Raw genomic sequence first — 14603 nt, 5'->3', positions numbered from 1 at the left:
CTTACTTTGTTTTCTAAAATGTGCAATAAAATGCACTTGATAAATCCCTCCCTCTGATTTTTTAGGAAATCATGGGAACTCCTTCATCATCGATCAGTCATCAGGCATTATAACAGTTGCAAGGGAACTTTATCGTGAATACAGAGACCAGTATGTGCTGCTAATAAAAGCGTCAGATAGAGGAGAACCTCCGCTCAGTGTGCTTTCATCTGTGCACATCACAGTCACCATCTCTGAAAATGCAAAGCCAAAGTTTCCCCTCAATCCAATATCAGCTGAGGTCAGTGAATCTGTCCCGCATGGCAGTTTTGTAACTTTAGTCTCAGCTTTCAGTCAATCATCCGTATTTTACCAAATCACAGAAGGAAACGTGAAAGGTGCGTTCAACATCAATCCAAACTCTGGCGCTATCGTGACACGAAAAAATCTGGACTTTGAAACCCTTCCGTTATATACCCTGATTGTACAAGGTACAGACATGGCTGGAATGTCAAGCAGTGTCACAGTAAACATTCTTCTAAATGACGAAAACGACAACGCTCCTGTTTTTACTCAACCTGAGTTTACTGGCTATATTAGCGAATCAGCCACTGTTGGCAGTGTGGTTTTAACCTCTCAGAATGTTCCGCTAGTTGTTCTTGCAACAGATGCCGATGGGCACACGAATGCCAGACTCGTCTATGAGATTATAGAGCCATTCGCTCATAACTATTTTTCAATCGATTCTGGGATCGGAGCTATCACAAGTCTCAGCAGTCTGGATTATGAACAGAGAAAAGTGTTCAACTTCAGAGTACAGGTGCATGACACCGGTGCACCACGATTATTTGCGCAAAGCACAGCTAACGTGACGATCTATGTCATTAATATAAACGATTGTGCTCCAAAATTCACTCAGGATTTGTACGAGATGACACTTCTCCTTCCTACCTACAAAGGTGTTAAAGTTATAACATTAAACGCTGCAGATGAAGACTCCTTGCCAGGCACCAAACTACGTTTTGCACTTGTAGATGGCAACATCGGAAGCAAGTTCCTCCTTGAACCAATTTCAGGTGATATTTTTGTACAAAATGCTACACGGTTGCGTAGCAGATACAGGTTGATGGTCCGAGTCTCCGATGGAAGACTTGCTGGCTCGGCAACTGTGAAAATCACAATTAAAGATGACAAAGATAAACATCTGAGGTTCTCTCAGGAAATGTTCACTGCCTACGTGCAAGAAAACTCAACGGAGAGGAAAACCCTGGCAATCCTCTCGGTAGTTGGACACCGAATCAACGAGCCACTGTTTTATTCAATTCTCAACCCCAATGGCAGATTTGAAATAGGACGCACATCCGGAGTGCTCTTCTCCACAGGCGTTCCATTTGATCGCGAGGAGCAGGATTTGTTTGACGTCTTTGTGGAAGTCACAAAGGAGCCAAGGTTGAATGGAAACGCTCGCGTTCTCGTGAGAGTGCATGTCAAGGATGTGAACGATAACGCTCCTGTCTTTGTCGACCAACCGTATATCGCTGTTGTTCAGATTGGCCAAACTGTAGGTTCTGTGTTTAGGAAGGTGACTGCTGTGGACAGAGATATTGGAAGAAATGCAGAGGTTACATATTATTTGAAAGAAAATGATGAATATTTTCATGTTAGCTCCTCTGGAGAAATATCTCTCGGGAAACCTCTTGAACTAGATAATCTTGGAAAGTTTGTTCTCAACATCACCGCACAAGACGGAGGTGATCCACCTCTGTCCTCAAAAGCAGAGGTCTTCATTTCAGTGGTGTGGAAAGCTGTGCCTGTGCTTGAAAGACCTTTTTATAAGGTTGAAATCCCAGAGAATGTGCAAATACATACGTCTATACTTCAGGTCGTGACCAATGAGTCTGCGGGACCTTGTGCAGTCTACAGTATCTCCGGGGGAGACCCATTCCATCAATTCTCTATTAGTTTTAATTCAGGACTTATCGAAGTCATCCAACTGTTGGATTATGAGACTCATCCTGCATATCGATTGAACGTCCAGGCAACAGACTGTCTAACTGGAGCTCACTCTGATGTTTTTGTAGATATCATTTTGCAGGACATCAACGACAACACACCCAGATTTGAAGCAGCGATGTATAACATAAGCATCTCTGAATCTGTTGTTATTGGAACCTCTGTGTTACAAGTGATGGCTATAGACTCTGACACAGAAAGTAATGCAGAGTTGTTTTATCAGTTGTATGAAAAAGAAGGAAACATTTCAGATCATTTCAGAATAGATGGAGAGAGTGGAGTCCTTTGGACGACGGAGCTGCTGGACTACGAAACCCAATCGAAGCATGAACTCATAGTAAAAGCTGTTGACCGGGGAGTGTTTCAGCTTTTTTCTGAGGTCCGAGTGATCATATATGTGACTGATCTTAATGACAACCCACCTGTGTTTTCCCAACAGCTTTATAATGCCACCATACACACGATTTCCCAACCAGAGCAGTTTGTGATGTGTGTTAAAGCATATGATGTCGATAGCCCCGATGTCGGTCTACTTAAATACTCTGTTTTGTCTGGAAACGACAACAATTTGTTTAACATCAATGCGACGACTGGAGAAATTGTGATGGCAAGCATTAGCCGACAGTCTCTTGAGTCCGTCTATAGCCTAATTGTGTCGGTGACTGATAGTGTTTTTAGAGCAACCGCTGAGGCTAAAATCTATATAATGGGTGAGAATAACCACAACCCATCATTTACCCAGAATGAGTATCTCATAGAGCTCAAAGAGGACTCTCCAGATGGCACGTTGGTCTTACAAGTCGAAGCGTTTGACAAAGATGCAGGGATATATGGTCAATTGACATTCTTCATTGTGAATGATATTGCCAGGGAAAAATTTACAGTCAATGCTGATGGGCAGATTCACACACTAGAGAGCTTAGACCGAGAAAAGCTAGGAGAGAGAACGATGAACATCAGTTTAATGGCTAAAGATGGTGGCGGCAGATTAGGGTTTTGCACAGTTGTTGTAATTCTCTCTGACGTGAATGACATTTCACCCAAGTTCATGTTTTCGGAATATAAAAGTGCTGTGCCAGGAGATGCTCTCAGAGGTACAACCGTGATCAAAATTTCTGCAGTAGATGAAGACGAGGGACATAATGCTGACATTACTTATATTATTGACTCGGATATAGACCTCTTTGAAATCCACCCTTTTAGTGGTGTCATTGTCACAAAGAAAAGTCTAATTGGTCTGGAAAATAGCCTGTATTCATTCTTTGTTAAAGCTAAAGATTCTGGAAGCCCACCAAAGCAATCTGTTACTCCTGTTTCAGTTAGAATACTTCCCCCTGAAACGTCAAGGCCGAAGTTAATCGAGCCATTGCGCTGGCTTGAACTTTCAGAAGATGTACTTGTTGGAACTGAGATTGATATCTTCCATGCCAAGGATGAGCAGTCTGTTATTTATAGCCTTGTCAGAGGAAGCACCCTAGAGAGTAACCGAGATGATGTATTTACCATTGACAGCAACACCGGGAGACTAACGCTCACAAAGAAACTTGACTATGAAGCTACAAAATGGTATCAACTCTCGGTGCAGGTCCAAGACGTTGAGGTGGGCATGGAACTAGTCTCAATTATAGATGTGACCATCCATCTTAAAGATGTCAATGACAACATCCCACAGTTTGAGTCCTTCCCCTACCAGTCTTACATTGTTGAAAATCTACCAGGAGGGACATCTATTGTGCAAGTCAAAGCCTCAGATTTGGATTCCGGGCTGAACGGTCAGGTCACATATAGTCTGCATGAAAACCAGGAGAGTCCTGAAGTTCTGGACATGTTTGCATTGGACAGTGAGACGGGCTGGATAACCACCCTTACAGAGTTAGATAGGGAAAAGAGAAACGGATACCTGATCACAGTGGTGGCCGTAGACAGAGCCCAGGGCCACCAGTTGACAGGCACTACTGTGGTGGAACTGACAGTTGTGGACACCAATGACAACCCACCATTATTTACTGAAGCTGTGTTTAAAGGCACTGTGAGGGAAGATCAATCCATACCAGGCACAGTTGTCTCTATTCTCAGCTCGACTGATGCTGACAGTGAGGAGGTCAACAGAAGGTTCAGCTGCTTTATCACAGGTACTGTCACTGCTATACTGTACATAAAACTACTGTAAGAGTTAGAAAATAAAATGTCCATTATTTTGTTATGTTTTAAGTGCCAGTGGTTTTAGGGACTTTTATGATGAAAGAGAAAAGGAGGAGGAAGTTCGGAAAGAGAAAGAGCTCGTCCATGTCTGAGAGTTTTATTCTTTTATATATTCCGTATTATTAAAGTTATAGCCCCGAAAACACCCACGAAATACGTAACCCAAATGGTTACAGAGTTACACTACTGTAGTGAGATTTATAGACTTAAAGGCATAGTTCAACCAAAAAGTGAACTAAATGCTGACAGAATGTAAAATTTTGGGTGAACTATCACTTTAACAGAATGTAACGTCCCACAGCCTAAGCGCAACCATCAATTTTCTTAACAATAGTAACCACAACACTCAAAAATACAACAAATGCTTATAAATCACAAAGATAAAGGAACATTAAACACCAACTGGTCATTCTCTACACTGAAAAACACATAAAGCAACACTTTTCAGCTGAAAGAAAAAAAAAACATTGGACCTTGCCCAAAACACCATGTGATGGATTCTATTGGTGGGATGTTATCTGGCAGATGGGCACCAACGGAACACTATTAAATCCTATTGGAATAAAGCCCAAAACACACTACAAAAAAAACATTGTTTACACTTTTTTATATCTTGCATTAGCACCTTGAATCAGGAAACAAGACAGCTTTGTGAGGTGTCTGTTAACCTTTAGGAAGTCAGCAAAGAAATGACCGAGCAAATTACACATGCTGAATTGCTGAATGTTATGAATAATCTATGATATGTATATGAGAATTGTGTATTAGTCTGACACTGATTAGAGATATCCAGAGCATCACTGGCCTCAGTTTCATTACATTGGCTGATTAGTATCTTGTATGCCGCTAGAGATTTGAATCCCCAAGCTGTTTAAAATGGCTTTAAATGCATGCTGATTGGACTGCTAATGTCCTTATTAAATATGCCCATATATATGACGAGGTTGAAGTGAATTTTCTCTTTTTTAATGTATTCAGGTGGAGACTCACAGGGCCTGTTTGATGTGAAGTATACAGATGGTGTTTGGGCCGTTGCTGTCACGAAGACCCCGGACAGGGAGGAGAGAGATTTCTATCTTTTAAACATCACAGCCACCGATGGAACCTTTGTGACGAAGGCTGCTGTAGAGATCACTGTGCTCGATGCAAATGACAACAGCCCTGTTTGTGAGAGGGTAAAGATGCACATATTCATTAGGTCTCAAAGGAAACTTGAAGCTGAACAACATACAGATTATTTCATTAAATAACTATTTTTAGATTTACACCTGTGGCATGTCTGCGGTGTCATTCTTAATTGCAGTGTGTGATTCACATGTGTCCACAGGATGTGTATGTTCAGACTGTTCCTGAAGATGTGACTCCTGGAACACAGATTCTTCAAGTCTCAGCCACTGACGCAGATATTAAGTCAAATGCAGAAATCACATATCAACTGAGAGGCAGTGGAGCTGAATCATTCACAATCGATTCCAAAACAGGTGCAATACATAAACAGAGAAGTATAGTGAAATTTAGTGTATGCTTTTATGTAACTCGGGTTACGAGCATTGCTTAAAGGCAAAAATGGCGATCACTTAATATAGGGTTCAAACTATCTTTTTGTTAACTGTATGACTTTCTTATTTTGTTAACTGTATGACACAAAACAAGATATTTTGAAAAACGTTGGTAACCCATCAGCTTTGGCCCCTATTGACTTTCCATTATATACAAAAAACCACTGAGACATTTCTCAAAATATCTTCTTTTGTGTTCTACAGCAAGCAAGACTCATATACAGGTTTTTAATGACATTCGGGTGAATAAATGATAACAGTATTATTTCTGGGTGAACTATGCCTTTAATGCATATTAATATTTTCCTAAAGGTGTCATAAGTACACTGGCGAACCTTGACAGGGAGACGACAGATGTGTACAACCTAACTGTGCGTGCAGTGGACGGAGGCGGTCGCTTCTGCCAGGCTGCTGTGGCCGTTACAGTGGATGATGTTAATGACAATTCCCCCAAATTCACATCTGACCCACATCACGTGAGCCTTTTTGAGAATACACAACCTGGGACGTACGTGGCACGACCACAGGCTTTTGATGCAGATAATGGTATGAAGTGTTAACATGAAACATGCTTTATTGTTGTTTATTGTTCTTTCAGTGTGGGATACCATACACGTCACTTCACTTAGATTTGATCTTGCAAACCTGTTTGTGTATTTTTTATGTGCAATGATGAGGAATGACGGGCTTGGTTTGTTAGATTGTAGACAGATGCACAGTGGTACAGTAGCAGTAGACAGATGCCTCCAGCGGTGAATCTTGATTAAATGCCGTAGATGCGTCTGTAGTTATTAGCCCGTGCCACCATTTGCTCTGTGTGGTGTTTCTTCTCTCTCATTCTCAATCCATATCTATGTAGTGTCCCTGTCAGTGGAAGAGTTGACTAAAATCGTCCCGCCATTTGTGATTGTCATTGCTCACTGTGAATATAACAATTATTTGTTCTCAGTGGTTCACACTAAATTAAAGTTAAAATAAGATAAATTGCTCTCCTTAGTTCATTTTCTCAGCCATTTTCTTTTCTTATTACATAACATTTTTTTACTTTCTTTTTTGTGTTATTCCAATCATTGTTATCCATATGAACTTGTCTGTCAGCCCCAACAGGAAGATGGTGATATGCCAGTCTCCATTAACAGCAATCACGCACGCACACACATTCCGTTCTCTATTGCTTCCACTTTTTATGATCCACGTGATCAAAAGTAAGATTTTGTTGCTTGTCTGTTCCAAACATGATTGTAGACACTAATCACTGAAATAAACCACTGCCCGGGTGAATGTCTTACCGTTATTAGTTAATTCCTCTCTGCTGCTGTCATCATATGAATATCAGAGGCGTTAATTAGCGAGAGGCAATTATACCGGACCACTGGTGACACCAGCAACTACATTCCCTCTCATTGCACTAATGAGCATATGAACAAGTATCAACTTGCATTTGTGTGTAAACAGCAGATGAAGGCAACAAGAGGCAATCACATCATGTTTCCGGCAACCTGCCTAACTGCCACATGGAACCCTCTAGATGTCTTTGCGGGAACAATTTACCTCCAGATTTCATTTTAGAATTGCCTGTTCCTGGAAAATTCTCTCCATTTTGAGTTACTCATCAAGTCTGAGCCTGTATTCACATCAGCTCACATTAGCTTAAAGGAGCTGTATGTAATAATTTTACTGTATTAAATCAAAACAATACCTTAATATGTTCGTAGACATGTAGGAAACATGCTAAATTCATGTATTGGTTCGTCCAAAAAACAATGCTTTAGCCAGTTATTCCACTCTGAAATGTGCGTTCCGTACCGGAATGTCTCTTTTTGTTTTGGTCTGTGTGACCCCGCCCACTGACGATTTACCCACTAGTCTATTTCGACAGCTCGGTTGCCAGTTGGCGGCGTGGGGAAAAACCCTCGCCAATATTTTGAATCTGGACTGCGATACCAAGCTCAACCGCTAGGTGTCAATGTTACATACGGCTCCTTTAAGGCTAAAAGTGTTTCCTAACTTGCAAATTTAAAGGTCCAGTTTATGAAATTTAGCAGCATCTAGCAGTAAATTCACGGATTGCAACCAATGGCTCACTCCACCCCTCCTTTTCGAAGCACTACGGTGGCTGACACAGAACTAAGATTTCGTCACGTTTTTGGCTTCTTTGCCGAAGGAGATAACGTATTTACGAAACGCGCTCTGTAGAGCAGTTTGTCCATTTAGGGCTACTGTAGAAACAACATGGCGAATTCCACGTAAGGGGACCCGCACTGTATCTAGACAGAAATATCTCATTCTTAGGTAATAAAAACATGCTTCATTATGCAAGGTCTTTATACACCTCTGAAGACATAGTTATGTATATTATATTGAATTACGAAAAATTACACATTGGACCTTTCAGAAAAACTTAAATAAAATTAAAAATGATGGCCATGTCAGTCCTAATTTTAGGTGTCCTACCCTGTTGAAAAAAACAGCATATGCTGGTTAGATATGTTTTGAAGCAAGGTGCGGGTTTAAGCTGGTTTAAGCTGGTCATGTGCTGGTCGATGGTCCCAAGCAGCTAGCTCCTAGCTCAGGACCAGCACATGACCGACTTGAACCAGCTCATGACCAGCTAAGGACCAGCACATGACCAGCTTAAACTAGCTCAAACCAGCTGCCATGCTTCAAAAAATAAAGTTTCAACAGGGTCAATTTTTAACAAAAAATCACCCCCTATACATCTTTGAAAAGTTAGCAATGGAGGACTCGTAACTCATTAAAACCAACTCACAAACATCTTACTACCATAATTATTATAGTCTGTTCATTAAAAAGTTACGTATTTATTAACTTTATGAAATGTAAACCTGTAAGAGACTGACAATTAGCTGAACATATACTTTACATTTTTTATATTAAATTTTTATTTAGATTTTTTAATATTGAAATATGAAACCTGAATCAAGAAATGTGTTTACAGATAGGGATGCGCTCTATTTAGCTTTTAAGTGTCTACATAAATGCAGATGCATTTCATAAAGAGCACTGTAAAAGAAGATTTGTCTTTTTGCTTTGACTCAGTTAAGTTGTATTTACTTAGTTTTGTAAGGATCAGTGTTTCTTTGAGTTGGGTTCTTCGCCCTTGATTTTCATATGTAAGCTTTTTTGTCATGCTTTAACTGTGTGCTTTTAAAATGCATTTGTTATGGTAATGCAAATTCACTGAGCTCATCTGGATTGTGTGCTGTGCTGCTGATCCTAAAAGAACATTATAAGATCAGGGAGGTTATTTGTATTTTAATGCCCCAAAAAAGTTAAAATAGGATGCAAATAAAAACTTAAACTACAGAGCTTGACACACACAGACATCAAGAATTAATGTACAAGTCTCAACAATCAACAGAAGAAAACGTCATGCTGCAGTGCATGCTGGGTAACATCATAGTACAAACCCCATTCATGATTCCCAGCATGCATTGCGGTTGATCTGTTTATCTGAATTAGTCTGTTGATTGATTGTCACCATTATTGAGATTCATACATTGATTCTTGATGTCTGTGAGTGTGTAAAGTCTGCTGTAGGTTAAAATTTTATTTGCATCTTGTTTTCACAAATCCTTCTAGACATCTTTCTAGACACCAAAATGCAATTAAACTCCCTGATTTTATAATGTCAGCATCAGCAGCATAGTACATAATCTAGACAAGATCAGTGAGTCAAGATACTGGATGATGGCAACTTCAATGACCACCAACCAACACCACTTGACTAGATTGTCATTTGCATTGCCATAACAAATGTTTCTTGAAAGCACACAGTCACAGCACACAAAAAATCACATAAAGTATATGTTAACAACAAGGGTGAAGAGCCCAACTCAAGGAAACACTGATCACATGATGATGACTTATGTTAAATGGTTTGTAAATCCAGGTGACTTGAAATAAGTTGTTGGGTCAACTATTTTAAATTGTGTTTGTTGTGTTTTCAACTTTTTGAGTTGAAAATACTTACTCAACTTATAATCGTAGAGATAACTTAAAAATAGTTGAGTGAACAAATTTAGATACTCCAAGTATTGTCAACTATTGTCAATTTAGATGCAAAATATGTTGAAACAGCTAAATGGGGAAAATAACTTTTTTACAGTGAGGCTGAAAAAGGCTTCTGGAATTATTTCACCGTTTCACAAGTAGTTTATTGCTGTGAGCAGTATATATTTAGATTTAGGAATACATTTGCAGGAATATGTCAGATTTTTAAACTTGTTTGCGCTGTTTGCTCTCACCAAAAACCAACGAAAAACACATGCTTCCACCTACACTCTTAAAAATAAAGGTGCTTAAAAGATTCTTCACAGCGATGCTGAACCATTCTTGGTTCCACAAAGAACCATTCGGTGAAAGGTTCTGTGAAGAACCATCTCTTTCTTACTTTTTTATAATCTGAAGAACCTTTTTCGCCACAAAGAACATTTTGTGAAACAGAAAGGATCTTCAGATGTTAAAGGTTCTCTATGGAACTTGATGCAGACCTGTAAAATATGTTTCTTTATCTCCAGGAATGAACAGTAAAGTACATTACTCTTTTGAGGACTCCGCCGGCGGTCTGTTTTCTATTGAGGAGAGTTCAGGGATTATCAGTTTAGAAGGGACTCTGGACAGACAGAAGAAGGAGGTGTACGTGCTGAGGGTACGTGCCACAGACAGGGGCTCTCCCAATAGACTCTCCTCTCTCACCTCTGTAGTAGTGACCATATTGGACGCTAATGACCATCCGCTGGTGTTCGAGCGCAGGACTTACATTTCCACGGTCCCTGAGGATGTCTCGATAGGGACTAAGCTTTTTAATGTCTTTGCTGCAAGCAGAGATGGCGAAATTACATCTCAAGCTACCTACTCGATCACCAGCGGCAACGAGAAAGGAGCATTCAGCATTAACTCACAGACAGGTGAGACACATGCACTTTTTCCCTCTGACAGTTAAAACTATAACATTTGCTGTGGCATTCAGGGACTCCTGTGAATGTTTGTGGTTGCAGGTGACATCTTTGTGATGGGACCGCTGGATTATGAGGTTTCTCCACAGCATTACCTGACAGTGAAGGCCGTTGCCGGAGGAAAACTATCCCTTAGTGACACGGCTACTGTTACCGTCCGCCTCCTTGACGTCAATGACAACAGTCCTGAGTTCAGCCAGAACATCTACTCAGCTGCTGTCAGTGAGGACGCTGGGCCAGACAGCACTGTACTGATGGTAAAAGTTTTGCATGTGTTTGCATTGAAGCCACTTTTTATCTTTTCAAATGTTTTAGCCGCATATGTTTACACTATCGTTACACTTATGCAAATATTTTTTTATCTGTCCAATATAAATATACATTATATATTTGTGTTAAATTGAATTTTTTACTTTTAAATATCTATTTTTAGATGTGACTGTTCACTTTAGGTGATTGTTAATTTTTATTTTTGTTTTGTTTTGTTTTGTTTTGTTTTGTTTGTTGTTAGGGCAAGCACACTATTTATGTTGCTTATACTTTTGGAATTAGGTTTGTTGAATTCGCTAACCCCATTTGTGACCCTGGACCTCAAAACCAGTCATAAGTAGCACAGGGATAATTGTAGCAATAGCCAACAAACATATCTGTGTTTGTATGGGTCAAAATGATTTTTCTTTTATGCTAAAAAGCATTAGGATATCAAGTAAAGATCATGTTCCATGAAGATATTTTGTAAATTCCCTACCACTGTTGCCCACTCTTTGAGCATTATCGACTCAAGTTTGTAATCTATGTAAAGCTTAGAATTTCTGCTTTCAGTTCCTCTACTCTCCACAACGTCATTACAGCGGTAAGACAACAGAGAGCATTAAAACAAACCTCTTTCTTCTTAGTAACGGCCTGCTACAGCGCCTCTGATGAACAAATTTTAAGGGGATTTTCTCAATATTTGGATTTTTTGCAATCTCAGATTCCAGAGTTTCAAATAGTTGTATTTCGGCCAAATATTGTCCTTCCCTAACAAACCACACATCAATGGAAAGCTTATTTATTTAGCTTTCAGATAACGTATAAATCTCAATTTCCAAAAATTAACCCTTAGGACTGGTTTTGTGGTCAAGGCAGGGTCACATATATTGATATTCATCATGTACAGTAACTCATCTCACACGATACTAGTCACGCATAGCCAGACCTTCATACTGAAGGAACTTATCGCCACTTTCATTGGCCAAGGCCCGCCCAAGAGGCAATATGACTGACAGGTAAAGCAACCAATCATGTTTCGTTTTGTGCCGAGTCATGTTTAGAGGTTTAGAGAAAATGTCCCCGCAGTAACAGACCGGTACACGAACGTGTCAAAAGTTAACAGCAACAAAATTATTATAAGTTTTACCTTGAACCTTGCATACTTTTAAGAATTAAGCCTTTAGTCAATCGATTCGTGATGAATTCTTATAGCAACCGTTGTAAACGTCTCCCGGAAATCCTGTGAAATTCAACCAGTAGCGGTTTTAGGCACGGGCGAAGCGGGCAGCTGCCCGGGGCGGCATTTTTTCATGATACATGGGGGGCGGCACGAGAAGTTTAAAAAAATCCTCTGCACCACCACCGCGAAGCGGTTTTCTATTATCTATCATTTCACTGTGTGGGGAATTGGCGCCCCTGCTTGCTGAGAAGGTGCCGTGCACAGAAATGGCTAATAAAAATAGGTAATACAAAACGATTATGTGGTCACCATAAGAGTGTTTTCACGACGCGTCATCAATCAATACTGCTGACTCGTGAGTGAAGTTCAGAGTAGAAAATAATTAATTATACTGCACGTGATGTTACAGCACATGGCTATAGCGATTCTGGGGTGTGATCGACTTGCATTAAAGAGCTTTTGTCATGGTCCTGCATTCTTGGTTCTGTATTTCTAGTCATGTGGCAGGATCAGGACAGAGCCCTTAGGTTCTATGTGAGAAAGCCATGAGTTGTTTACATTTTTACTTCTCATGTGCTTTCTCGTGTCTCGTCATTGGCCCCGCCCCTCTCGTTTCATGTATTGCTTCCCTGCCCTGTCTAATGTTTCCCACCTGCCCTGTGTCATTATCCCTCGTTTGTCTTCCCTTCAAAATGCCCTCATGTTTCTTTGTCCTGTGCTCGTGCGTTGCGTTCTATGCGTTCCATGTCTCCTGAGCTCTCTTGGTTTTCACGCTCATGTTCCTGTTTAGTTTCTCCGTCAAGTTTAGTAAGTTTTTGGTTTAGTTTTGTCCAGTGATGTTTAGTGTTGTTTAGTGTATGTCAGTCTTCGTCCTGTTCATTTTCCTGTTTTGTTAAGTTTACCCCATCGTGGGTTTTTTGTTTTGTTTTTGTTATTTAATAAATATTCCCTTGGTGTTAACCCCTTGTTGCCTGCGCTTGGGTTCTGTCTACGCAATCCTTGACAGCTTTATTTTCACAGTTATTTCTAAGAAGAATCATTTTTTCTCCAGCAAAATCTGCAATTCCCTTAGGTTCAAAAGCAGTGCTTACTTTCAATGCCTCCAACATGGCCGACTTCCGGATTGATGACGCGTCGTGAAAACACTCTATTGGTTTAGTCTTGACTTCTGGTTGTGTTGGTGGGATGGGAAATCTGTTGATTGTCAAGTGCCAAATAAACACAGAGATGGACAGAAAAAGGTCAAAGCCATCAGGTGCCCAATTTAGAAAAAAAAGAAAAGAAGAAGAGGAGAAACGAGCAAAAGATAAAGCAACTATGTTCTCTCTGTATGATTATTACGGTATCCATGTCATGAATGAAGGGCTAGTGTTAATTGGTGGGTATAACTCTTAAGTTTGTTAGCCTTTTTGCTATGATGCTTGCTATGCTTATACAACAATAATTCGGTTTTAACTCAACAAACACGAGATCTCATTTGTGTGCTTTGCAACAAAACTGTTAAAAGTTCAGTTATTATTTATTTCCATCAGTTGGGTTAACATTAGGCCCTGTAATTAGACAACAGAATTTTCAAATCTGTGTAATTATAATTTAAATCGGACTACTTTTCAAATTGTATTTCATAAACCAACATCTCAGACGTTATGACAAAACATTATGGGGTTTCAAAGCAAAAAATGACTTTCTGTTACAGAACAGGGCATTGATTTCATACATGTCCACTGTAGAGGACATCAGGACTTAAATCATGTTAATCAGGCATTTTGGGTGACACAACAAGTGAATATGGAAATAAATTATACATCAATATTCCTATGAAATATTATTTATTATTATTAAAATGTTGCCAATTATTACTCCAATTATTACACTTATTTTTTCATTAAATGTTGCTCCAAGAACAAATTAATATGCAAATTAGATACAGTGTATAGATACATTGCATTGAATGGGAATATTAATTTATGGCCATTTTACCCACATATTGCGTAAAGTAAAATGGTGCATCAATTCAAAGCATTATATCTTTCATAACATAGTTGAGAATCATCTTTATACAAATTTTGGTTAAAAAAAATCGAGAAACTCAAAAAGCTATTGGTGATTGAAAAAAAATCCCATTGTTTTTGCCTATACATATAATTTCATGTAATTTTATTTTCACTTATGTTGTTATAATAAAATATAACTGTTTGTGCAGAATTTCTGGTATTTTTTGGGGGGGCGGGGGCGCTCGAAGGGGGTCTCGCCCAGGGTGTAATTCAATGTAGAACCGCCACTGAATTCAACCAGTCAGATGACGACTTTGAACGTGTGTTTCCAGAAAAGTGTGACTCATGCATCAGACGTATAGCCAATGGTCCAACAGACTAACATGATACTAAAGACAAGAATGATACTTCAAATCAAGGAGCTTGTTGAGAAAGATGCTGAGAA

The 14603-nt window shown here is 39.6% G+C and overlaps 1 protein-coding gene across 3 annotated transcripts in view; it reads left to right on the top strand.

Annotated features, from left to right (window-relative positions):
* fat1b (FAT atypical cadherin 1b) overlaps positions 1-14603 on the top strand; it is a 38760-nt gene that overhangs the window by 13756 nt on the left and 10401 nt on the right. For all 3 annotated transcript variants that reach the window (XM_057349843.1, XM_057349845.1, XM_057349844.1), the window contains exons 11-16: positions 66-4124; positions 5173-5369; positions 5522-5675; positions 6066-6299; positions 10295-10684; positions 10775-10989. In XM_057349843.1, the coding sequence (XP_057205826.1) occupies positions 66-4124; positions 5173-5369; positions 5522-5675; positions 6066-6299; positions 10295-10684; positions 10775-10989 (5249 nt within the window). The remainder of the gene's footprint in view (positions 1-65; positions 4125-5172; positions 5370-5521; positions 5676-6065; positions 6300-10294; positions 10685-10774; positions 10990-14603) is intronic.

The sequence above is a fragment of the Triplophysa rosa genome, linkage group LG13, assembly GCF_024868665.1.
Source record: "Triplophysa rosa linkage group LG13, Trosa_1v2, whole genome shotgun sequence".
Classification (NCBI taxonomy): Eukaryota; Metazoa; Chordata; class Actinopteri; order Cypriniformes; family Nemacheilidae; genus Triplophysa; species Triplophysa rosa.
The sequence above is the reverse complement of the archived record's forward strand: the minus strand, read 5'-3'. Positions and strand labels throughout refer to the sequence as shown.